Source organism: Melozone crissalis, unplaced genomic scaffold (assembly GCF_028551555.1).
Source record: "Melozone crissalis strain CALT ecotype California unplaced genomic scaffold, PUWL_Pcris_2 ptg000129l_1, whole genome shotgun sequence".
Lineage (NCBI taxonomy): Eukaryota > Metazoa > Chordata > Aves > Passeriformes > Passerellidae > Melozone > Melozone crissalis.
The window spans coordinates 367,225-392,729 of NW_026535903.1; the positions used below are offsets into that span (position 1 = coordinate 367,225).

The window sequence follows — 25,505 nt, forward strand, 5'->3', positions numbered from 1 at the left end:
CCCATCATGTGAGGGGCTGCGGGCTGGCTTAAATGGGGCTCTGTGTGCCGCCCCACAGCTGGACACGATCCCCCCACCCTCCCACGGCCACAGCTGGCCCCGATCGCCCCCTGCCCCACAGCTGTGCCCCATCCCTCCCTCCAACACCGGGGGCCCCTCCGAGGCCACCGGGGGCGCTGCTTGCGTGCGGAACTAAAAAGCGAGCACTGCGGCGGGAGGGGACACTTATATCTGTAGCACCGAGGCAGCATGGGGGACCATTATGTCTGTAACACCGAGGCAGCACGGGGGGACGGCTGGTGGTGACGCCGGGATAGGAACCTTGGTGCGGCGGAACGCGGGCGCGGGGCGCGGGGCCGGGGGGGGGGCAGGCGCGAGGGCGGGCCGGTCCCGGGAGGCGGCGGGCCGGGCCGGGCCGGGAGGAGCCGGGCAGGGCCGGGCCGGGCCGGGCAGGGCCGGGACCAGCGCAGCGGGACGGGCCGCACCGGGCCGTGTCTGTGCGCCGCGGCGAGCCCCGGGCCCGCGGGCAGCGCCATGGCCGAGACGATTGTGAGTGCGGCCGGGGGAGGGGCGATGAGGCAGCAGATTCCTGTGGGGCCGGGACGGGGCACCGGGACGGGGGCCGGCGGCGGGGCCGGTGGTGTCCGGGCCGGGCAGCCCCCGAGCGGCGGCGCGGGCGGATCCCCCGTGGATTTCCCGGCGGGGGTCGGGGCCGTGAGCCCGCGGTGCCGCTGGGCTCGGGGCGGGGGCTCGGGGCTGCTCGCTCCGGTGAACGGCTCCCGGCGCCTCCCGGCGGGCTGTGCCCCGGAGGGAAGCCGGGAGAGTGGGAAGGGCTCCTGCGGGGTGACGGCGGGACACGGGCAGCTCGCCGTGCCCCCTCCCGTGCCTGCCCCGTGTCTGTGTCCCCTCCCCGCTCACGCCGTGCCCGTGTCCCCGTGTCCCGGTGTCGTGTCCCCGTGTCACACAGCCGCGGTTGAGCGTCCCCGTCAGACCCGCTCGAGTCCCAGCGCTGCCCCTGAGCGCTCCGGGGACACCGAGGTTCACATTTGTCCCTGTCCCCGAGGGTTCCCCTCCCCGTTCCCCCCGCCAGGAGCTCCGGTTTCCCGGGGGCCGCCGGAGTCTCTCCCCCCTCCCCATTCCCGGGGCTCGGGCGCACCAGTGCAGTGCCCGGTAACACCAGTTGGGCCGGTGCCTGTGTGAGTAACTCCCCTTGGAAGGTCTGGCGCGGCCTCCTGAAGGTCTCATTCCCCTCTGAGGTCAGAGCTGTGGCCAGAGATGTTTTCCTTGCAGCCGGCTGGTGCCAGGAGCGTTGGAATGATTCCCCCCCTGCTCGCAGACATCACCCAGTGCTGCCCTAGAACTGCTCCCCTGTGTGATTCCAGGCCTGTGGAAGAGGGGGGAGGAGGGAGGAGCGGGGAGCATCAGTCTGGGGGCTCAGGCTGGGTCTGTCCCCCTCCCTGACCCTCTGCTCCCTCATTCCCAGATTATCCGTGTGCAGTCGCCGGAGGGAGTGAAGAGAATCACGGCCACCAAGAGAGAAACGGTGGGGACGTTCCTCAAAAAGGTACCCAGGGTGCCCAGAGCCTTCCCAAGGAGTGGGGCAGGGCTCCCCTGGCTCTGTCCTGTGGGAGATCTGTGTTTAACCCCTGTGACAGCAGTGAGGAGCAGCATTCCGTGTGGAAAACCACACCTGGATTGGTGCAGCTTGTGTTGTTCCAGAGGGAAAATAGAAATTTAAAGAAAAAAACTCCTTCAGCTTCTCCACTGGGGCTTCCTGGGGTGGGAACTTTCCTGGGAAGGGGTTCTCCCAAAGAAGTGGCAGCTGGGAAGCAGAAGGGGAGCTGTGGGATGGCCAAACCTGCAGCTCCAGGCGTGTTCCAGGCTGCTGGATTTGAGTTTGGGCTGTTGTTTGGGTGTGCTGTGTGTGCTCCTGGTTCTCCAGGGTGGGTTTGGAGGGAGCAGGGCAGGGATGGAGTGAGATCCCAGGAGCTCCTGGGGATGGCAGGGTAAGGATGGAGTGAGATCCCAGGAGCCCTGGGAAGGGCAGGGTAAGGATGGAGTGAGATCCCAGGAGCTTCTGGGGATGGCAGGGTAAGGATGGAGTGAGATCCCAGGAGCTCCTGGGGAGAGCAGGATAAGGATGGAGTGAGATCCCAGGAGCCCTGGGAAGGGCAGGGTAAGGATGGAGTGAGATCCCAGGAGCCCTGGGAAGGGCAGGGTAAGGATGGAGTGAGATCCCAGGAGCCCCTGGGGAGAGCAGGGTAAGGATGGAGTGAGATCCCAGGAGCCCCTGGGGAGAGCAGGGTAAGGATGGAGTGAGATCCCAGGAGCCCCTGGGGAGAGCAGGGTAAGGATGGAGTGAGATCCCAGGAGCCCTGGGAAGGGCAGGGTAAGGATGGAGTGAGATCCCAGGAGCCCCTGGGGAGAGCAGGGTAAGCATGGAGTGAGATCCCAGGAGCCCCTGGGGAGAGCAGGGTAAGCATGGAGTGAGATCCCAGGAGCTCCTGGGGAGAGGAGCACGCTCCGGAGATGGGGCTGGCCCTGCTGTGATGCAGCTGCTTTTGTTCTTCAGGAAGTTCTCCCTTTGCTCCCCTCCTCTGGAGCCTCAGCCTGGGGGTTCTTTGCTCCCTGAGTGTGTTCCTGAAGGGAAGGGAAGGGAATGGCAGCAGTGGGAACCTTCCCTTCGTGAGTCACAGCTTGGGCTGAGCTGTGCCCCAGACAGGACAGCGTTCCCTGACAGCGTTCCCTGACAGCGTTCCCACCTGGCCAGGACAATCCTGCCGCTTTTCAGGGACACTCCCTGCAGCCCCAGCCGAGCAAGAGGAGCTTCCAGCAGCTCTGGAGCCTGTGCAGAAGGAGCTGCTGCTTTCCAGAGCTCGGGTTACTCAGGGTGGAAAACACTTCCTGCCAGGACAAAAGCACCTGGGATTGCCTGTTCATCTGGGGCAGGCTCTGAGCTGCAACAGGGATGTGTTTGGGTTTATTTCCTGCTGCAGGAACAGGAAAGTGGCAAAATTTCCCACCTGAGGTCTGTGTTTTATCTAAATCCAGGTCTCTCCTACCTGTGCTGTGGGTTTTAATGCTGGAATGTTCAGCCAGGGGCTGGGTTTGGTGTTTAGGGGGGCAGCTGTAATGAGAGAGGTGTCAGATTGCTGCTTCCATTCCAGGAATGAGCCTGGATCTGCTCCAGGAGTGCTCAAGGAATAAAGGGCTGGGGAATCTTCCCTGTCTCCTGGGGCACATCCTGGGGAAAAGCACCCAAAAAAGTCACTCTGGGTGTGCTCAGGATCAGGAGTCAGCTCAAACCTGCTGTTAATGTGCTGTGGGATTTGTCTGCCCCCAAAAATGGAATTCTGTGGCCTGAGGAGCAGGAGCTGATCCCTGTGAAAGGGTCCCATTCAAAGGGATCACTCAGTGCTGCAAATCACAGCTGAGCTGACAGGAAAAAAACTGCTTTTCATGGCTGTGCTCATGTGACAGCTCTTTGTGGCTCATCAGATTTGAACTGTGGGCAGGACCCCATCCCTGACTCCGACCCAAGCCATGGGGATTGTTTTTATTAATAAAAATAAAGGCCTTTCACTTCAGAATTTAGGGCAAAACCTGGCAAACAGACAAACTTTAAACACCACTCTTAAACTGATGAAGTTCTCAAGGGGCCAAATGTGCAAATTATTTTGGCAGGGAAGAGGTGCTGGAGTGATTCCAAGTGAACCAGACTGAATCTGAGCTGGGAGAACCTGCCTGGGGACCAAGGGCTGGCTGGTGTGGGGTGAATTCCATGGGAGAGAGCAGAAAAGGGGGAAAAGCAGCCAGAACAGCAGGAAGAGGTTGTGTGGAGCAGCTGGGAGGGGGGAATGGAGCTGAGGGCAGAGGTGGAGGTGTGAATTGTGGAGTTCTGAGGGCAGGAGGATGGGAATGACTTGGTGGGGATGACTTGGTGGTGTGTGCTGGGGCAAGGAAACTGGGCTAGTGGAGAAGTTTCCCCCTGCAGTCCTGCAGTGCTTGCCTGGCTGTGGCTGGAGCTCTGCCTTTGTGTGGTGTGAGGCAGGGACAGTTCTGGTGGAGTTGTTTCAGCTCCTGCTTTAATCCACTGCTCGTTTTTTCCAGGTGTTTCCATCTTTGTTATTCCGAGCTCAGGATTGGGGGGGAATTGAGCTGAGTTTCTGCAGGAGGAGCTCTCTGGGGTCACCTGTGGCTCTGAGCCCCTTTCAGCAGGCTCACACCTCACACCCTGTCCCTGTTGCCTCTGTTGCAGGTGGCCAAGGAGTTTGGCTTCAGGAATAATGGATTTTCTGTGTACACCAACCGCAACCGCACCGGCGAGATCACGGCAGCGCAGAACAAATCCCTCAACCTGCTCAAGATCAAGTGAGTCCTCACCAGGGGTGGGGGGCTCTGCTTGGAGCCTCCAGAATGGGAGAAATCACATCCCAGCAGTGCCCAGCTCCCAGTGTCACTCCTGGGATTGAGGGGAGGGCTTGGGGGCCGTGCTGGAATGGGGGTCACGGTGACATGGGACAGGTGGTGGCTGTTCCTTGGGTCACTCCTTGGAGTGTGACCATCCCCACTCTGCCTCTCTCATCCCCATCTTTCCCTGCCTTATCCCCCTGTTACCCTCCTGTATCCCTGTTTTCACCCTTTCATGCCTGCTTTCCTTCCCTCTCTTTTCCCAGCTTTCTCTCCCACATCCTTGTTTTTACTCCTTCATCCCCACTCCCTCCTCCCTATTTCCCCCTCAGCTTTGTCTCCTGCTGGAAGGATTTGCATTTCTTGCAAATTAAAGCAGGAAGAGGTGGCTCACAGAGCAGCTTCCAAGTGCCACCTGTGCTGGCCTGGTTACAAGTTGTGCCACATTCCAGTTGCCACCTGGTGGAATTTGTGCCACATTCCATGCCCTTCCATGGATTGCCTGCTGGGAAGCACCTCGTGGCTGTTGTCTCCCACAGCTCCCATAGCCCTGTGCTGTTTCCACCCTGCAGGCACGGGGATATGCTGTTCCTGTATCCCTCCAGCCCAGCTGGCTCCTCCTCAGAGACCATGGACACCTCTGTCTCCCAGAATTCCCGGCCTGGGGGGGCCCCCCAGGTGGTGGAAGATGAGATTGACCAGTACCTGATCAAGCAGGATGGGAAGATTTACCGGAACCGAGACCAGCAGCTGTAAGTGGGGGTGGCTCCTGGTGCTGCCCGTGGAGCTGGGGCTCAGCAGAGCCTGGAAGTTCCTGGGGGAGCTGCCCTTGGCTCCATCCTGAGTGCCCTGGGGACATTCTCAAGGGAAAACAGCCCCTGGTGAGCCCAGGGAGGAAGCAGATGCCCAAATCCCAAGTTTTGGCAGGAAGGACTCACTCATTGTTCAGATGGAGGAGACCCTGGTGCTCGTGGCTCTTGGATTTTGTGCTGCTAAAGCTCTGGAGTTCTCCAGATTAGAATGAACATTCTGGATTCTTCCTGGGCAGAGTTAGATGAGGTATTGGGAAGGAATTCTTCCTGTGAGGGTGGGCAGGCCCTGGCACAGGGTGCCCAGAACAGCTGTGGCTGCCCCTTGATCCCTGGCAGTGCCCCAGGCCGGGCTGGATGGGGCTGGGAACACCCTGGGATAGAGGAATGGGATGAGCTTTAAGGTCCCTCCAGCCCAAAGCATTCCAGAATTTGCTGTCCCAAGCAGGAGCACTCTGTGCCTTCAGACTCAGCCACTCCTCATAAAGGAGAACATGGAAGTGAAGGGAAGGAGTGGAAGTATCCAGTGGCAGAGGTTTGGAAGTGGCACTTGGGTCTCTGCCTGCTCTGGCTTCCCTTCATCACATGTCTGCCTGACCTCTCCATGAAACCAGGAAGTCCCTTTTGCTCACAAAAATGCACCAAAGTCCAACTTGCCAAAGCTCCTCCTTGCAAGAGGCTTAGGGAAACAAAGCAGCTTCTCTTTGTGTAAAAATAACACAACAACAAGTTAAACCCACCCAAAACCTGCTCTGGTGCTGCTAACACATCCTCTGCTGGGAGGGGGCTTTTAATTGCTCAGTGTTAAGGACCAGTTGGGTCCTGGCCTGATGTCTGCACTGCTTGTGGCCTTGGGGCTGGAACCCTCTGGAATAAGACTCCTGAAGATTGGAGGGAAGATTTTAAAGGCAGAAATTCCTGCTAAAACAGAAGGGTTTGCCCTTCCCTTGGGGTTGTGCTCCGCGTGGTTCATCCTCAGTGCTGCAGCAATGAGGAATTTGTGGAGAATCCTCCCTGCCCTTCCCAGCTGACCGTAAATGATGGGATGTCACATCACTGGAGCAATAAAGGCAGCCCCACCACTCTGTGGCAGAAATGTTGCCTTGAACTCGCCCACATTTCCAGAGGAGTTGATGGAGTTGTTCTAGCAGGGAGCCAGGGCCCAGGGGAGGGTGCTGAGGATAAAAGGAGTTGTCTGGGCTGGTTCCTGCCTTGGGGAGTGTGGATCAATCTCCAGTGAAGGATGCTGAGTGCTTTAGCAGCATTTAACTTTCCTTTCTGTACATTATCTGCCACAAAACATCCTTTAAAAACCTCCTGCAACCAGATCCCATTTATTGTTTCTACAGCCCAACCTCACTGCTCCTCTCCTGGGCCCTTCCTTTGGGAACCAGCACTGACCTGGTGTTGGTTTAGGGTTTTTTTAAAGCAATCCCCACAAAAGGAGATGTTTTCCCCTCTGTAACCCTACCCAGCAGGGCTTTATCTCCCTGATAAACACACTTCCCTGGTTGTTCCTGCCCTGCCTGATAAAGGATGAACATTTTGGGTGGCTTTTTGTTAAAATCACCCTACCTTGTGGGAAGTGAAGAATTGCTCAGAGCTCGTGTAGATCTTGCACACCAAACTTACTCCAGAGAAACTTTTACAGGCTGATTTTTCCATGATTAAATAAGATTTATTTATTCCTCCTTCAGTTTCCAGGTGAAATGAGATTTAACCCCAGTTTTCTCTCTCTGCCCAGGTGTCGCCACGGCCCCTTGGGCAAATGTGTGCACTGTGTCCCACTGGAGGTAAGAGCCCCAGGAAGGTGCCACAGGCTCACCCCAGTTCCTCCCAGTAGGAACACTTTTCCTGGAATGGTGCCTGCCAAGAGGTGGCAGCTCCAGGCTGGAATCCTGCCCTGAATCCTCACCACTGCCACAGCTGCTGCTTTGGGATCACTAAAGCTCTGTGGCCCTGGGTTGATCCTGGTTAAAGCTGGTTTTCTGCAGTAATGAGTTTACCAGAAAGTGCTTCCAAAAAGCTCCTTTCTCCCTCAGTTCTCACTTTTCCCTGGATTTTCTTGTTTTGTCCCCTCTCTCCTGGATCCCAGCACTTCCCAGTTTAACCACCTGGCACAGGTGCCCAGAGCAGCTGTGGCTGCCCCTGGATCCCTGGCAGTGCCCAAGGCCAGGTTGGGCAGGGCTTGGAGCACCCTGGGACAGTGGAAGTGTTCCTGCCATGGCAGGGGGTGGAATGGGATGGGCTTTAAAGCCCCTCCCAACCCAAACCATTCCTGGTTGTCCAGGCTGAAGCAGCTTTGGTGACACCTCCAGACGTGCAGGGCTGTGTAATTTATGGCACAAAGCAGCAGCCACCCCCCAGAGGGGATCCTGCTGCTCCAGGATGGCTCTTCCCCTCTGCTGGAAGTGCTCTGGCCGTGTTGGAACAGCTGGGCCCGTTGTTTGTTGTTAGATATTGAAAGGAAAAAACCTTTTGCCGTTGAGATTCTGATTTGTGGGGCCAATCTGTTCCCGGAGCAGCAGGCCACCATAAAACTCCCCGTTGTAAAGCTCCACTGTTTGCATCCCAGTAGTAGCTGCCTTGCAAATGAGCCTGAATTTCCTTGATTGCTTCCACATTGGCGGGGTTGAGTGTGGAACATGCATTTGCTGAGGGATCAGGGTGTTATCAGACAGGTGTGTGACCTGGCCCCGCTCTGTGCCGTGTTTTTGGCAGCCCTTCGATGAGGATTATTTGAACCATCTGGAGCCTCCTGTGAAGCACATGTCATTCCATGCCTACATCAGGAAGCTGACCGGAGGGGCAGACAAGTAAGGAAATCTCTGGGTTTAAGGGAATCTGGTTGGAGCTTTGGGTTTTTTTAACACAAATGAAAGTACAGACAGGTTTCAGTGTTTTACACGAGGATTGAATGGCAAACAAAGGAGAAAAAAGCACATTAAAAAGTTGAGGTTAAAAGGAAAAGGCAGGAGGGAAAAATTAAGTCTCTCTTTTTATTTTATGTCCCCATTTTATTTCTATTTTTTTCTTTTCCTGGGGCAATATGATTCCTTCCAGGAAACACTCCTGATGGGAGGGAAGGCCACATGGAAAGAAAGAAGTTCCCTAATTACACCAAGGTCCAAGCCTGTTTCTCAGACTTGGTGGGCAAAAGTTACACAGGGGTGGGTGGAATCTTCTCCCTGCTATTCCTCAATACCTTTGAGACTTTTAAAATCTCTTTGGGAGATGCAGCTCAGGTCCACAAGACTTCCATTTGAAGGGAACTTCCCTTTCCAGGAAGCCTTGTGCACATGAAAGGAGGATTTGCTGTGCTACAATCTCTCACTTCCCATTTCCCTCCATAAATGATTGCTCCAAAAGCATTTACTGTGCTAACAGCAGCCTTTACTTCCCCCTCTTCCTTTTCTTCCCCCTCTTCCTTCTCCCTTCCTTCTCCCCCTTCTCATCCTTCTCCCTCTTCTTCTCCCACCATTCTTTCTGTTCCATGTTTCTCTTCCCCCTCTTCCTTCTCTTCTCCCCCTTCTCATCCTTCTCCCACTGTTCTTTCTTTCTGTTCCCTGTTTCTCTTCCCCCTTTCTCCTCCCTCCTCTGCAGAGGGAAGTTTGTAGCCCTGGAGAACATCAGCTGTAAGATCAAGTCCGGGTGTGAGGGACACCCTCCCTGGCCCGAGGGGATCTGCACCAAGTGCCAGCCCAGTGCCATCACCCTCAACAGACAGGTGAGAGGAGCTTGGGCACCTGCATGGGGACTTCCAAAAACGCCAGCCAGGAGCACAAAGCCTCCAGGTGTCAGGGCAGTCCCGTCCAGGTCTTCAGGCCTTGCCAAAATGTCCTGGGTCAGAATTTCCTCCCAGCGTGAGGACTGAACTAGCAGCACTGCTGATGAATCCTGCTGATAATCCCACTGGTTTTCCTCATGGGATCATCCAAAAGGCCACTCAGGTTCTGCTGTTTCCTCTTAAATTTCAGAGTCCTTTTTCCTTCACCCTCTTGGGGTGAAGGTCCCAGTGAAGCCCCCAAGGTGCTGGGGGTGCTGAGCACATCCCAGAGCCCAGCCTGAGCCGGGAGCAGTGCAGAGGGGTGGGAGCTGAGCAGAGGGAGGAGGGAGGGAGCCCCCAGCCTCTCCCCCAGCCCTGCTGTGCAGGACCCAGCTCCGGAGGGGGGTGTCTGTCCTGGGAAGGGACCGGAGCCAGCGGAGGACGGCCTGACACTTGAACTTTGTCAAACAGAAATACAGGCATGTTGACAACATCATGTTTGAGAACCACACAATTGCAGATCGCTTCCTAGACTTCTGGAGGAAGACAGGGAACCAACATCTGGGATATCTGTACGGCCGGTACACGGAGCACAAAGACATCCCGCTGGGCATCCGGGCGGAGGTGGCAGCCATCTATGAACCCCCCCAGGTGAGAGCCAGGGCCATTCACAACTGGGGAACACACCTTTTTAGTTTGGAAAACCTCACACAGTATTCCCAGCTGCAGGCCCACAAGGAAAACTGTCCTGAGAAAAGGTGAGAGCCAGAGCCCTCAGTGCCGGCTCAGGATCAGGGAACACACAAACACCTTTTAAGTTTGGTGTTTCCAGCTGCAGCTCCCCAAGGAAAAGAGGACATGATTTGTGTCCTTAACATCACCATCCATTGCAGCTAGAGAAAGAATTTTAAACCCTCATTTTGCTTTTTGTTGTTTTTCACCCTTTAATAATTTAAATCCAGGGTAACTGTAACTGCAGATTTCACTTTTAATCTTTCCTTGATTCCTGCTTTTCCAGCAGATTCTGTGTTAGGAAAAAAACAGTGGCATCCCTTGCTTCAGTTCCTTACCAGCTCTCTGCGAAAATTGAAGCAGCTTAATTAGATAGAATGAAATCTAAATGATTTGGAGACGAAATAATGGAGAGGCTGAGCCTGGGTTTGGCTGGAGCAGCTGGAATCCCCACTAGGTGGGGCACGGCACCACTCCTCAGCCGGGTGCTCCTCACGTATTTCCTTCCTCCTCATGGTTTCTGCACGGCTGCCAAGTAAAATCCAACAGATTGTCAGTGGAAAAGGAACAAATGGCTCCTTGGGAGTGTGGCTTGAGAGCAGAGTGGCACATGGAGGTCTCTGGGGTGACACCAGTCTGTGGTGATGCCTGAAGGGAAGCCCAGACCTCTGTTTCCAGCCCCTGCCTCACTGCCCACAGTGGCTACCCTGGTTTTTGCCCAGTTCTGTGTCACTAACCAGTGTCTCTTTGCTGCAGATTGGCACCCAGAACAGCCTGGAGATCCTGGAGGATCCCAAAGCCGAGGTTGTGGATGAGATTGCAGCAAAGCTCGGCCTCAGAAAGGTCAGGATATGTTGGGTCTCGTGTCTGTGTGTGGTAGGGAAGTGGTCAGCAACTCTCTCCATCTCCGTGGACTTGTCCAACACCCTCTAGGCTACCTGAATCTTGCTAAAGTGTCAGCAGCTGTACATATTTAGGCCCAAAACCCAAATCCAGAGGGTTTTCCTGAGCACACGCCCCTTACAGGGCTGTGTGGCTGCAGTAGCAGGGGCAAAGCAGCACAAACTCCATCTTCCCTTTCTTTCCCCTCCAACAGGAGCCATTCCAGGGATCATCTCCCTGGCAAATGCTAATTTGGCCCAGATGGAGCTGGAGTTGCCTTTGTGCTCCATTTCCAGGAGCTGGGGCTGCCCTTGGCTTGTGTTCCCCTCCTTGGTGCTGCAGGGAGTCAGTGCTGTGTGGGGTTAGGGGTGCAGGTTCCCCTCAGTTCCAGGCTGCAGTGATCCCAGCAGGGTTCCCTGATTTCCTGACAGCCCTGAACCTACCCTGCTGTTTTCCGCTTTGGGAGCAGCGTTGGTATGGTGGGAATGCCAGGAATGGGATGTACACAAACAAGACTTGACTTGCTGGAGAAAACCCGCCTGGCAGAAGGCTCAGTGCAGACTGTAAACATCTGGGGAGGGCTTTGTTCTCTCTGATAAGATCCCACCCCTCGCCAGAGGCTGGAGCAAAACTTCTCAGAGTGTTATTTATTTCCATGTTCTCCCATCAGATATTTTTAATCCATGGGACTTAACATGTCACCAAGTGCTGGCCGCAGGTTTTGGTCTGCCTGGGCTCTGTGGGAGTTGGGATCAGTTCTGCCTTGGAAGGGTTAATGCTGTGGGAGCTGGGGTTGGCACCTGGGTGGAGAGGGATCATGCCAGGGTGTGTGTCCCTGTCACAGCTCTGTGGAAAGGTTGATGCCAAGGTGTTTGACACACATCACACGTGTGTGAGAGGATTCACTCCAAGGTGTGTTTGTACCACAAAAAGCAGGAATGTGCTTGCTGGGATCAGTGCTGACTCCAGTTTGGAATGGGTCACACTCCAGTATGAGCTTTCTCTTAACCAGTACATGCAGGGTTCAAACTGGGACTGTGTGAGAGGGTCAGGCTGGGGCCACCTGAGCTGCTCTGTCACCCCCAGGTGCTGGATCCCACTCCAAATTCTCCACAGGAAATGCTGGGGGTGGGAGAGGGTGGTGCCACAGAGGCCTCTTGCAGCCTCCAGATCTTTCCATGAAAAAATATTCCACAGTGAAACCTAATGCTGCAGGTGCCCTGGCTGGCCAGCTGGCATGCTGCTGCTCCTGGAAATGGGATTCCAAGGAGCAAGGCACAGCTGGGAGAGCCATTCCCTGCAGCAGTGTGCACAGGGCCGAGGGGAGCCAAGAACATCGTGTCCTGTGAGCAGAAAATGTCTGAGCTCTTCTGGTTTCCTCTTTCCTTCTTTTTTTTTGTCCTTTTTTTCCTCAAAGCAACGTTCTCCGTCCCCCATTGCAGGTTGGCTGGATATTTACTGACCTGGTCTCGGAAGACACACGGAAAGGCACCGTTCGATACAGCAGGAACAAGGTGAGATCCAGGTGTGACCCAGCAGATTCCCAATGAATTCCAGCTCCTGAGCCAGGGCTGCAGGTGGCACTGGAGTTCCTGGGAGATGGGGTTTTCCAGGCACTTCTGAAGGAAAAGGAGCTGGAACCCTTGGAAGTGTTAGGGATTGAGCAGTTTAGGAAGCAGGCAGAGCTGCTGGAGCCCTTCACATCCCTGCTTTGAGGAAATGGGGCTTGTGAAATTGTGGAATAGTTCAGGTGGGAAGAGACCTTAAAGCCCATAGCGTGCCACCATGGGCAGGGATAACTTCACTGTCCCAGGTGCTCCAAGCCCTGTCCAACCTGGGATTTCCAGGGATCCAGGGGCAGCCCCAGCTGCTCTGGGCACCCTGTGCCAGGGCCTCACCCTGCTCACAGGGAACAATTTCTCCCTGAAATCTCATCTATCCCTGCCCTTTTTAGGGCTAAGAAAACTCCAAGGAGTGGAGTGGGATGAGGGACAAACCCAGTGAGGCAGAGAGTGACTCAGAGGATGTTCCCATGGGCTGGGCTTTGTGACACATACGTGGCTCAAACTTCGACCTCCACGGCTTCCTGTCCTTGTAAAGCCAGTGATATCCATATTTGGAGAGTGAAACTTGATTTTTCAAAAAAAAAAAAAAGGTGTGTAGAGGTGGGTGGGACTCGGCTGGGGCAGTCCTGAGGCAGCCCAGAGCTGGGGAGCTGACAGGTCACATTCTTGTGCCGGGCTCCTCAGCAGCTTTCCACGAAAGCGTGTTTTCCTGGGGTGTTGGTCGTTTTCCTTGGCTGCAGCTCAGGGAATGGGTCTGGGCTACGTCACCTTGTCCTTTGGCTGATTGGAGTCCGTGCTCTCCCCTCAGGACACGTATTTCCTGAGTGCAGAGGAGTGCATCACAGCTGGCAACTTCCAGAACCAGCAGCCCAACATCTGTCGCCTCTCTCCCGATGGGCACTTTGGATCCAAGTTTGTCACAGTTGTGGCTACAGGTACAAACTGGCCTCAGCCCTCAGGCTTCACCTGAATTACCTCTTGGTAGTAGAAGAACATGCCAAAAATCACACGTCCTGCTCCCCATCTGTCCTATTTAACAAGGGGTTTGCTCTATCAACGAAAATACTTCCTCATTCTTTGTTTTATCCTCTCTGCAATACTCACTCATTATTTATTTGCCTGGTTTTTACTCTACAACTGTTTAAAGAGACTTACTTGAGGCTCAGCCCCACCTCTGTGACCCAGAAATCACTCTCTGCCTGCAGCCAGGGCAACAACTGTTGCTCACTTTTTATTTCAAATCCTTGAGCTCCAAATTCTGTTGCCTGGAAGCAGCAGTGCAGAACCACAACACTCCAGAGTTATGGATTAGTTCCTCCTTCAGGAGGGAGCTTTACCTCCCTCATGTTGCTGTCAGGGAAACCTGACAGGGAAAAAAAAATCTGTCGGGGGGGGGGGAAAAAAACTGTTTGGAAACTTTTTTTTTTTTGGCTGAGTAAAACAGAAGCTCCTGCAAAGTGCTTATGGTTAAAGCCCCTGGTTTTAGCCATTTTCAGGGAGTCTCCAGAGGCACTGTAGATGGGCTGGGCTGGGAGGGGGGACACTGGCATGTGCTGGGAGGGCTGGAGTGTTCCCAGTTCACTCTGTTCTTCTCCATGGGATGACACATGTCTTCATTTAAACCTTCCCTGCAGCGGAATCGCTGGTTCTGGCTCTGTTTAACACAATGAAAAAACCCTCATGACTTCCAAATAACATCCAGAGTGAAAAGTGAAAGTGGGATGGGACACTGCCTGCCCTGAGCCTGGCTTTGTAAGGGTTCCCAGGGCCTTTTTTTCTGTGAAAAAAGCTCTTTTTTTAGTTAACAGGCCCGTGCCTGTACGTTCCAGACTGCTAAACACATCCATCTCTCATTAAATATAGATCTGTATCTCTCTTTTATACATTTATTTATTTATTTTATTTTTTTTTATTAAACAAGGTGTTTTATTGAGCAAACACACTGCATTCAGGCCTTCCCCTGTCCTGGTCTCTGTTTAATTTCTAGGAGTGTTTGTTCTGGAGCAGTGAGTGATTGAGGTTACAGATCAAAGGGTAGAAAAGGAATATTTCCTCTTTGCTGTTCCAGCTAATTTCATTCTCCTCTGTTCAATCAGCCCAGCAGGTTCTATTTAAACACTCGAGTCCCTCTTTTTGTGCTGCAGAAATGTATTTGGATAGTTTGCCTCAACTTTGCCTTTAAATCCTCCACATGGATTAATTCCTATTCCCTCCTGAATTCCTGGCTTTGGAAATAGTAACGTTTTCCTACCATCTGCCTCCCTCCTCTCTTTCCAGTTGTATTCCAGTGACACATGACCTGATGTTGCTTACATTATCCAAATGAAAGTGCCAAACATGTGATCCTTCCATCAGCCAGGCTCCTAATTCCCACTTTCCATGTCAGATTTCCACCAAACTATCCAGTACAGGCTGAGAAAACACTGTTCAGGCCTGGCATGGCCAAGTGATCTGCAGCTCAGGGATCCTTGGGAGTGAAACAGGGCCACAGGAGCTGCGTGCCTGAGTTTGGTTTGGAAAAGGAGGAGAAACCTGCAGGGTAGTGGAGGGTGATGCTGTCAGAGCCCCCAAAAGGGCAGCTCCTCCTCCTTGGAGCTCCTGGCACAGCATTCCTGCTGTTCCCTGGGCTCTGTGCTCTTGGGATAATTGTGGAAATGTGTGTGGCTATAAACATGTGCAGTTTAGAGGGAATTCTTGCTTAAAATTCTTGCCATGCAGCCGCAGCAGCAGCTTCATCTCAGTATTCATCACTGTTAGCTTTGTGTGTAATCATGGACTCTTGGAATTGTTAAGGTTGGAAAAGAGCTCCAAAACCACCGAGTCCAACCTTAGAGCTGCTCTTCCAGAGTTACACCAGGGAAATCACCCTGTGCAGGATTTCCAGGAGGAATTTATTCACGGGAAGGATTGTGAGATGGAGCCCCCACCCCCGGAGGTGCCCAGAGATGTTGGCCTGGGTGACAACGTGGGGATCAGTCACAGATCAACCTCGGTGACCCTGGGGTCTTTAACCATGCTCTCCTCCTGCAGGTGGTCCCGACAACCAGGTGCACTTTGAGGGGTACCAGGTGTCCAACCAGTGCATGGCCCTGGTGCGGGACGAGTGCCTGCTGCCGTGCCGGGACGCGCCCGAGCTGGGCTACGCCAAGGAGTCCAGCAGCGAGCAGTACGTGCCTGATGTCTTCTACAAGGTGAGGGCTGAGGGGCTGCCCAGCTCTGGGCTGTGCCCCTGGGTCCAAGCACTGGTCCTGAGGAGCAGCAGGGACGATTTGGACCCGCTCTGGATGCACAATACTTAATGTCATAGAGTGGTGGAATGGTTTGGGTTGGGAGGGGCCTTAAAGCTCATCCCATTCCATCCCCTGCCACCTTCCACTATCCCAGGTTGATTCAAGCTCCATCCATCCTGGCCTTGGACTCTTATAGGGCTGGGGCAGCCCCAGCTTCTCTGGGTAATCTGCCCGGGCCTCATCCCCCTCACGGGGAAGAATTTCATCCAACCCTGCCCTCTGGCAGTGGGAAGCCATTGCCCCTGTCCTGTCACTGCACCCCTTGTCCGAAGTCCCTCTCCAGATTTCTTGGAGCCCCTTTAGGCACTGGAAGGGACTCTCAGGTCTCCCTGGAGACTTCTCCAAGTAAATATCTCCAGGTGAATACCCCCTCCTCTGGACTCCAGCAGCTCCATGTCCTTCCAGTGCTGAGGAGCCCAGAGCTGGAGGCAGCTCTGCAGGAGAGGTCTTGGAAGGACATGAGGTGTCACTGCTGTCCCTGCCTGCTGCACTTGGGGGTTGTTGGTGATGGATGGAATGTCATTATTCCCTTGCCAGTTGTTCTGGAGCCCTTCAGCCCCTCCTGTGCCTGCATGGCCGAGTTGGGAGCTCTGGACCAGGCTCCCTGCGGGTGCCGATAGCGCTGCCAGCCCTGGGCTCCTGGTGCCCCATGAGCAGGGACAGAGGAGTTAATTAATGGCACTGCTGGCTGGCTAATTAGCCATCCATCACCCCGTGTGTTATCTCCTTCCTGTCCTGTCTGCTCCTGCTGCCTGTGGTAAAGCTGTCCTTTAAAGAGCACAGGACAAGGAACGCTGCCTTTGTTTGGGAGGAGTGGAATGAGGGGATTGTGCTCTAGGAGTGGGAATGGAGCTGATCAGGGTGTTCTGCATGCCCTGAACCTGGGACTGGGAAGTGCTGGCTTCCTCCTGAACCTCCATATGCCAGACTGCTGGCTGGCCTTGACCCCACCTGGAAACAGGGAACGCCTCTGGGCTGAATCCAGCGCTGGAGAGGGAGAGCAGGTGGAATCCTGCTCTCTCCGGAGCAGGCAGCTTCCTCCTAGGGGCTGATAAGCAGAGCTGAGTGTGCAAAGGCTGGCCCTGAACGTGAGGAGGGTGAGATCATCTCTGGCATGCCCCCATCCCACCGTGGAGCAGCCCAGGCCGTGCCACGCTGGGGCAGCCTCGCAGGAGGTCCTGCAGGTCTGGGGCCCACATGTGGCCCACCCGGGGTGCTGGGAGCAGCAGGAAGCCAGTGGGTGTTCCCACCAGGGCTTCACTCCCATCTCTAATCTGAAGCAGGGAGATAAACAAAATGGGAACGGATGGCTCCAGCCTTCCATGGAAATTTCCATCATCCACTGATTCACTGGGTCGGGCTGCAGCTGATTTCGTGTTTCAGAGCTTCTCTCCCTGATTGCCCTTTCCAGAGCGCTCGAGGATGGCCCCGCCGGGTGGGATTCTCCCTCAGCCTCCAACAGATTTGGCTCGAGGATCCCTCAATTATTTTTGAATGTTCTTAAATCTGTGGAAAGCTTAGTCACTCCTGGCTTGGGAAACCTTTGGGGTCCCATTAAATGTGCAAGGCTTGAGGTCAGAGACACTACCTCATCCTGGGATGGTGACAGCAGCCGTGTCCGAGCCCCAGTGAGCTCCTGGAGGAGCAGGAATCTGGTGGCACAGGATGAATCTTTGGGGCCCAGTACCTTGCTCTCCCTTTGTCCCCAGTCTGTGATGTGGGGTTCCCCTCTGTGCTGCCCCCCCCCAGCCAGTTTTTGGGAGAAAGCTGCACTTTGGAGTAGTTGTTGTTTCCTTTGGGACTGTGCAGAGAAAAGTCCATGTGCATTCCCATACAATATCCAAGTATTCATCTGAAAAGCCCTTTAGGATGAAAGGATCTCTACAAATGAATTCTAACTGGATGAGGACCAGGAGGCTGATGTTTGTGGAGTGGGGATGTATTTATAGAACAGCCAGATGTGAGGCAGGACCCGTGGAACTCAGATCTGTCCGAGGGCAGTGCGGTGGATTCGCCTCCAGATTGTGAATGGGAAAAGGGGCTGCTTTTCTTCCATGGAAATGGGAAAGCTGATGGCACTGGCATTGTCCTGTGGTTTTCCTGAGCCTGCAGCTGGGTAGTTCCTGTATTTCTTTACCATTCCCTTTATGTTGGCCCCTGGCCTGCTGCTCCGAGGAGCCACCCCCATGGAATTGGCTTTGGACCTGCAGCTGTTGCTGTCCTGGCTCAGGAGGGGAGAGCTCTGCCCCAGTGGGGAACTCGAGGGGTTTGGGGACTGTGAGAACAGGTTCCTTTGCTCTGAGGTGCCTCCCCAGTTGAGATTAGCCAGGAGGAATAAGGGAGAAATGGATCCCTGCTGGCTTCCAGGGGTGTCTGGGAAGCATCAGGGCCCAGCACTGGTTCCAGCTGGAACGGGGCATAACCAGCACGTGCTGCTTGGCCAGCTCAGCACACAGAGCTCAGGAAGGAGTCCAGCATGTACAGACAGGGACTCAGATTGGGATAAGGACTGTGAGTGAAGATGATGCTGCTGCAATGGCCACTTCACCCACTTTCTGAGGTGGATGAGGGTGAGCCCAGCTGAATATTCCACACGATTTTCCATCCTGTTTTCTGTCCTTGAGCAGCCTCCTCTGTCCATCTGGTTTTAGGAAACAGCTGGGTTGATTTGGATTTCATTGAGAATGTACCTTGGGTTGATATTCAGCGCTGAGGGAGTGCTCAGGGAGCAGCTGGGGGATCCCTCCCTGGGCTGCTGCACCCCAGCCCAGCTGTCACCTCCTGGAGCTCTGCAGTGCTGAACCGCTCCACCATTAGCTTCATCAGCTGTGGGAAGAGATTCCTGATGTTTTACAGAGCTTTAAAACTCCTGGATAATTGGATTTGGGGGCTGGCTGGCTTTGTCTCTTATCACAGGTATTTGTGACAGCTCAGCGCAAACACGATGTCATCGCCATCCTCACAGTGAATTGCATTTTCCAGCTGCCTTAACGTCCCCCCAGAGTTCCTTTAGGGTGGTTTGATGTGCCTGCAGAGTTTCTTCGGGATGGTTTAACATTCCCCCAGAGTTTCTTTGGGGTGGTGTAAGACAAAGGCCCTTTACAAGCGTTGTGCAAGAGCCCTTTGCCCTCGAGTCCTACACGTGCTCTGAGCTCTGCTGTGGCTGAGCCATGTCTGAGCCCTGGCCTGGCACCAGTGACACGTGTCCCATCCCTCCCTGGGACAACGCGAGCCAGGGCCCTGCTCTTATGAGAGCCCAGCAGGAGCTCTGAGGCAGGCTGTCCCTCCATGGCATTGGAAATCCTCTTCCCAGGGAGAGCCAGGCTCGGGGAGTGTTCACTGACAGGGAAGGACTTCCCTGGCTGCCCTCCCACCAGCTCATGAGCCGCCTTAGCCTCAAATGTCCCAGCAGCTGCTGCAGGGAGGGGGATGCTGGATTAGCTCAGCAGGAGTCTCCTGGGAAGGGTTTAACTCTCCCTGACCTGTCACTTGCTCTTGGAGGAGTCACTTTGTTTCTGCACCTCAGCCCGTGCGAGGGGCAGGAGTGCCCGGGAAGGCGCCTGCGAGTCAGCAGGGGGAAGAGCAAAGCTGGGATTCACTCACACATGGAAGGACAGATGGCTGCCGAGCTCTGCCGTGCCTTCAGCAGAGGGAGCACGTCGGGAATGACGGCGTGGGATGCGGGATGCTCACGGCACGGGACGGTGACAGCAGCGTGGGACGGTGACAGCAGCGTGGGGTGGTGACAGGGGGATGCTCACAGCTGTCCTGGGACGTGGATCCCGAGCCTCCCTCCTGGCTGGCAGCTCCCCTCACCCTCTGTGGGTAATCCTGAGGCCACTCAGAAGTTTTTCCATCCTGCCGAGGTGTCTGTGTTCCCACCCTTTTCCTGTTCTCCCTCATCCCTGTGCAGCTCCAACAGTGGCTTGAAGGGCTCTAATCCCAGCCTTGATGCAATCTCCACTGGGGTGATGCATTGTCCAGACCCTCCAGGCCCTGCTGCTGGATTTTCATCCTGAAGCCAAATGCTCCTCACTCCATTAACCCCTTCCTGGCCTCCCTTTGGAGCTGCTGCCACTGGGCTTTGGGGGCCTCAGGCTGCAGCAATAACAGGATGCTGGGAGGGTCCTGATGATGCCAAGCTCAGGAGAAAGATCTTTCTCCCAACAATGCCAACTTGATGTTCATTAAGGCCTTTAAAATATAATTAAATAATCCTGGTGATGGGAGAGGAATGTTGAGGTTTGAGGGGACTGTCCTGTCAGGATTAGGGGACTTGAGGGGAGCAAAGTTCCAGTCTGTGGATGTCTTGGAGGCCTCAGGAACATGCCATGAAAAAGCAGGCATTTAACATGGAAATCCCCAGAGGGGGAGATTAAAGCCAACAGGTGCTGGAAAAATGTTTCTGCATATTAGAACTTAATTAGATTGGAAAATAAATTCCAGATGGGCTAATTATGCGTGAGTTGTTGCAGGTCCCTTCATGCAGGAGCAGGATTGTGTTTGGGAAGCTGATTGGATCTGATTCCTGTCTCTTGTGGTATCACTGAGATCTAGAAGCAGGTTGGCTCTGGGGTCCTGTGATCTCCCAAAAAAAGGCTCCACAGCTCCTCCTGCTCCTGTCGGAGCCAGAGAGATCTGAGGCCACAACCTGTCATGTGCGAGGAGCAAAGATCCTTATCAGGATTGCCTTTCAAAGGCGCTTCAAAGACTGGAAGGGAGATTTTTTACAGAGGGAACAGTTCCTGGGGACAGGGGGTGCTGGGGAGGGGGTCGGGAAGGGAAGGGGGGCTGTGCCTGGAGGGGAGCAGCGTGCTGGAGCCTGCTGGGGCGAGGTCTGGCTGGGAGAGGGGTGGTGCTGGCTGCTGCTCCGCATAGCTGTGCTGCGTAAACACCAGGGAGAGCGGGGGAGTGGTGTTCTCCGGGAGAAAACACGGCTGGGAGAGAGGGGAGGCAGTCCCGGAGCCGGCCGTGGGCAGCAGGGCCCTGCACGGTGCTCCCTGGCCCAGCCCATGGAATGCTGCTCCCATCCCGCACGGGAAGAGCGGGGCTTTGTCACCTTTGGGGGGTGACAGCTCCAGATCCAGCTCCCGCCACCGAGAGCCCATGGATTGTCCAGTACAACGTCCCTGCCTGGGAGTTATGGGCGTGTGATTTATGTGGGGCTCCGTGAATGATTTATGCCACGTTAAGTGATGATTTAGGGAGAAAACACAACCCCCTCGTACGGAATCTTTAATGAAAAGTGTCAGTTCTCCGGGATTTATTTCCGAAGCGGCGTTTGAACCCGGCGTGTTTGACATCAATCACGTCTAATTGTCAGGTTATGATTAATGAACATATGCCGGCCGTTTGTCTGCCTAATTAAACTTTATGTTCCCTTCGTCTGGCAAAGCAAAACAAGTTTACGCCATGGGATGTGCTGGTTCCAAGGGTCTGGGTGCGAGGAAGTGCCTGGATTCCCAATTCCCAGATGAAGAGTTGGTTGAGGCACGCCTGGGTTTGCAGAAAGGCAGGTTTGCCTGGGCTGAGGAGGCAGAGGTGACCTGTCCCTCTCTTTGAGATGGAGCTGCTGCCTAAATGGCATTTAAAATCATGGAATCATGGGATGCCTGCAGTTGGAAGGGATGCAGAGGGATCGTGGAGTCCAACAACCCCAAGAATCCCACCTTTACACTCCATGGGTGATTCCAAGCCTCTCTCTAGTGGGAGACAAGCCCAAGGTGGTTTGTGACTCCACAGTCTCTTGGCTCACAAGGAAACAGAGATCCTGATTCCAGAGATGCTGGAATTACAGAGATCTCCAGCCCCAGGGAGCAGCAGAGAACTGGGCAGCCCTGCACCACCCATCCAGGTTCAGGATTCTGCATGAGCATCTCCAGGGCAGGATCCCTTGGGCTTCACACCACTTCCATGCTCAGCAATAACCCAACTCTGTTTCTTTCAGGACATAGACAAGTTTGGGAACGAGATCACCCAGCTGGCTCGCCCGCTCCCGGTCGAGTACCTCATCATAGACGTGAGTATTCCCTGCACGTGTTTGCTTCCCGCTGGAGATGCTCACAGGGGAGCAAACTCTGCAATTCCCACTGGAGGGGATTCCTGACACAGATTATCCTCCTCTGCCTGCTGCTGCCAGGCATTGCCAGCAGGGAGGTGGCTGCCCTGCTCCGTGGGGTCGGTGTGGTGCCAGGAACACATTTGTTTTCCAGGAAAACACTGCCTGGTGCCTTATCAGGGCTCTGAGCTGGCCCAGAGCCACATGGCCGGGAAGCAGCAGCCCTATGGACCCGTGTCCCGGGCACTGCCTAATAAGGAAACTCCAGAGCAGCAATTAGGGATCCATCTCCTTTGAGTGACTCAGCAGGTTGTCCAGAAATGCCTTTTCTTGGAGGAGGGAATTCACTCTGGCACGGCTTGGCCAGAGCAGAGCTGCTGCCAGGCACGGCACAGCTCAGCCCCGGGGCTGGGAAACAAAGTTACAGTGTGGAAGGCAGGAAATCAAATAATTGGGATGCCAGATGATACTGCTGGAGTTGGAGGTGGTGCCAACAACCATTAGATGCACCTGGAGCAGCCTCTCAGGTCCAGCTGCCCCTGGCACAGGCAGCACAGGGAATTCCTGCAGGAGTGAAGGCACCTGTTCCTGGGATACCTGGGGTGTCATGGGATGAAAACAGAGGGGTGGAATGTGGATTAGGATCCCCCCAGAACCTCCCTCCAGCAGCAGCTGCCTGGCACAGGGCACAGCTGTGCCAGCATTGCTGTATCCCAGTGACCTGTGCAGAGAGGGGTGCTCTCCATGGCATCTGTCAGGACCATACCCATCATGTCCCTCCAGCTTCCTTAGAAAGGGAGCCAAGGGGTGTGGTGATGGAATATCACTTTAAATTAAATTAAAAGCCATCAGATCCCTGCAGGATGCCTCACTGTTTGGCTGAGCTGGGATCATAGCCATGGCTGTTCTCAGCTATCTGGACTTGCTTCCCATATCCCACTGCTCTCTGATTATCCTTCCTTAGATTTTTTCCTTTTTTTTTTTTTTTTAGATTACTACAACTTTCCCCAAGGATCCAGTCTACACTTTTTCTATTTCTCAAAACCCATTCCCCATCGAGAACCGCGATGTGCTGGGAGAAACTCAGGTGAGGGGAGATTGCTGATGGGATTCCTGGGTTCCCTGGGGCTGGGCTCTGCCTCCCTCGTGCTCACTGACATCTGCAGAGGGACAGCTGTGCCCTCGAGTCACCCCTTCCTGGCTCAGCCTTCCTGGTCCTTCCTGCACGGAGCAGTGTCTGCATGCCAATGCTCCTGCCACATCCACGATGGGATCAGGGCTCCCTGTGCCTGCCAGGCAGCTCCACAGGGGCCAGGGGGCTCCAGCCCCGTGGTGACAGCACAAACCTGCTGAGGCTGGGCTCTATTCCTGCTCCCTTCTCTTCCTGAATGGAATCCTTAAGCACAGAAAGCTGTTCCTGCAAGAGGTCAAGGCAGAGGATGGGATGAGATGTCCTCTTCTCCCTCTTTTCTGTAGGAGCAAGGCTGGAGTTGCCTGGCTCCCCCTCAGCACCTCTTGGATCTGAGATCAGCTCTGTGGGTGCTGGGGTTGGTCAGGAGGAGCTCCTGTGGGCCCAGAGATCATTTTTCAGTCAGCCGGATGGGGATCTGATTTTGGGAATGTCCCTGCACATTGCAGACAATAGTCAGAGGAACAGGAATATCTGTTAGTGGATCCAAATAGGAATTGACTTCTCTTCATTATTGTTCCTCTCCCCAGGACTTCCACAGTTTGGCCACATACCTGTCCCAAAATACTTCCTCCATTTTCCTAGACATCATTTCTGATTTCCATCTGCTCCTCTTCCTGGTCACAAACGAGGTCATGCCTCTGCGGGTACGTAACGGGGCTGGGAGGGTCCTGTCCCCACACCATCCCCCCCATTCCAGGCCCTCAGCCCCTCCAGGGGTCCCTCAGGAGGGTGGAGGTGACCATTCCTGCCATCCCATGGCCCTGGGCAGGGCTTTGTGCTGTCTCTTCCCGACCAAGCTGTTGGGAGAAAGCTTAAAGAGTTTTAAAACCTTTTTTAAACTCTAAACACAAAGCCCCTGAGCTGCTGGGAGCACTGAGGGGGGTTGTTGTCCGCATGATCCCAGAGCCAACTTGGCTGCAGCTCCCAGAGCTGGAAATGTTTTAAAAATTATCTCAGAGTCAGGAATTCGGTGGGAACAATGAGGAGATCAGAGCCCCCGGAGCTCAAGGCCAGCGAGGTCCTGGCTGTGCAGCTCTGCTGCCCTTGGCCGGGCACCGGGGCCTGGCAGCTGCCCCGGAGCTTCCCGGGGAGATGCAGCTGGGCCGTGTTTGCAGAGGCCGCGCATGTGCGAGGCAGCCGGGAGCGCCGTGGGCAGCTGGAGATCGGGATGGGAGCAGGGATGGGGGCTGGAGTGCTCCAGCGTGGAGGGATTGCTCCTCTGGAGGTGGGACTGGCCCCAGGGGTAGGGAATAACTCCTGGGGGCAGAGGAAAGGAGCTTTGGGGGTGTTGGGATCTGTCTGAATGCTGGGGAGCAGAAGGGTAAACTGAGGCACCCTAGGGATGCTGGGAAAGGGGGAACAGCTCACATTCAGGGTCCTGCCTTGCACTGGAGTGCTCATTTCCCACCTGTGACTTCCAGGACAGCATCAGCTTGTTGCTGGAAGCTGTGAGGACCAAAAATGAGGAGCTTGCACAGACCTGGAAAAAATCAGAGCAGTGGGCGACCATCGAGCAGCTCTGCAGTAAGAGGGGAGGGTCCCTGGGGCTGGGTGTCCCTCAGGGAGGGGGGTCCCTTGTGCCTTGGCTGAGCTGGCTTGGGAGCTGCTCCCAAGCTGCTACACTACAGGAGGCTTGTGGGGAAGAGGCTGTTCCTTGGTCACGGGATCCTGGAATAGTTTGGGTTGGAAGGGATCTTGAAGTTCCTCTTCCAGGTTGCTGCAAGCCCCACACAAGCTGGCCTGCAGCAGTTGCAGGGCCGGGGCAGGGCTGGTGAGGGGGTGCAGGGTGGGGTGTGCAGCAGGATGATGCCAGCCCCGCCCCGGGCTCTCTCCCGCAGGCACGGTGGGCGTCCCTCTGCCGGGACTGCAGGAGTACGGCGCCATGGGCGGCTCGTCGCACGCCGTGGCCGCGGCCATGTGGCCCTGCCAGCACTGCACCTTCATGAACCAGCCAGGCACGGACCACTGCGAGATGTGCAGCCTGCCCCGCTCCTAGCCCCGCTCTGCCCGGAGCCAGCCGGGGCGGCGCCTGTCCCTTCCCTCTCCTCCCTGCAGCTTCCAGCCCGGGCTGTGGAGCCCGGCACGGGTGGCTCCAGGCACGGGTGGCTCTGGCCCCCCGGTTACTCCTGGCTCCCTTCTGGGGGCTCCCAGCCCGGAGAACCAACGCTTTCCTCAGCCCGTGCCTGGGCTGGCCCCCCACCGCCCTCAGCTGCTGCCAGCCTGCCCTGGGGGAGCTGGGGGGCTTAGGGAGCTGCCCGTGCCCGCTTCCTACCCGAGGGGAGAGGGAGGCTTTGGCATCTCCCTGCCCACAGCTTTGCTCTCATTCCCTGCCCGCCTGAGTGCCTGGATCCCGACAGCTCCGGCACCGACCGTCCCCGGTGGCATGGGCAGGTGGCTGTCACGTTCCCAGAGCAGGACAGGCACCCCTGGACACCGAGCATGGGGTGTGGCACTGCTTGGTGAGCTCTGGCACCCCATGGGGGCTGCGGGAGGGGCATCTCCTCGGGGTGCCGTGTACCCCCACTGTGCATGGTTGGGCTCCCAGGGAAGGGTTGCAGGGCAGCCACGTAACTCGGGCACCCACCTGGCCTCCATCGTGCCCTGGGAGCCAGTCCTGCAGTTGGTGCCTTCCCATCCCTCCGGAGCGTGTCCTGGCCAGAGCTGGGGCTCGAGGGTCTTGCCCCCCAGCCTCCCTTCAGCCCCCAGCTGGGGCTGTCCTGGGCACCCTGGGCAGGGGAGAGGGGCAGGTGGGTGCTGGAGGGGCTCAGCCCTCCTCTCACAGGGCCTCTGGCCCCCAGACC

General features: G+C 55.6%; 1 protein-coding gene across 1 annotated transcript; it reads left to right on the plus strand.

Moving 5' to 3' along the window:
* The first annotated feature begins 466 nt into the window (after positions 1–466).
* On the plus strand, positions 467–24,796 carry NPLOC4 (NPL4 homolog, ubiquitin recognition factor). The gene is made up of 17 exons (XM_054293159.1): positions 467–549; positions 1,484–1,564; positions 4,259–4,371; positions 4,983–5,162; positions 6,964–7,012; positions 7,941–8,035; positions 8,823–8,946; positions 9,457–9,636; positions 10,474–10,560; positions 12,042–12,113; positions 12,973–13,099; positions 15,195–15,355; positions 21,402–21,473; positions 22,504–22,599; positions 23,232–23,348; positions 24,126–24,228; positions 24,543–24,796. The coding sequence occupies exons 1-17, from the start codon at positions 535–537 to the stop codon at positions 24,698–24,700; spliced, it is 1,830 nt and encodes a 609-aa protein (XP_054149134.1). The 5' UTR covers positions 467–534; the 3' UTR covers positions 24,701–24,796.
* Positions 24,797–25,505: the final 709 nt, after the last annotated feature.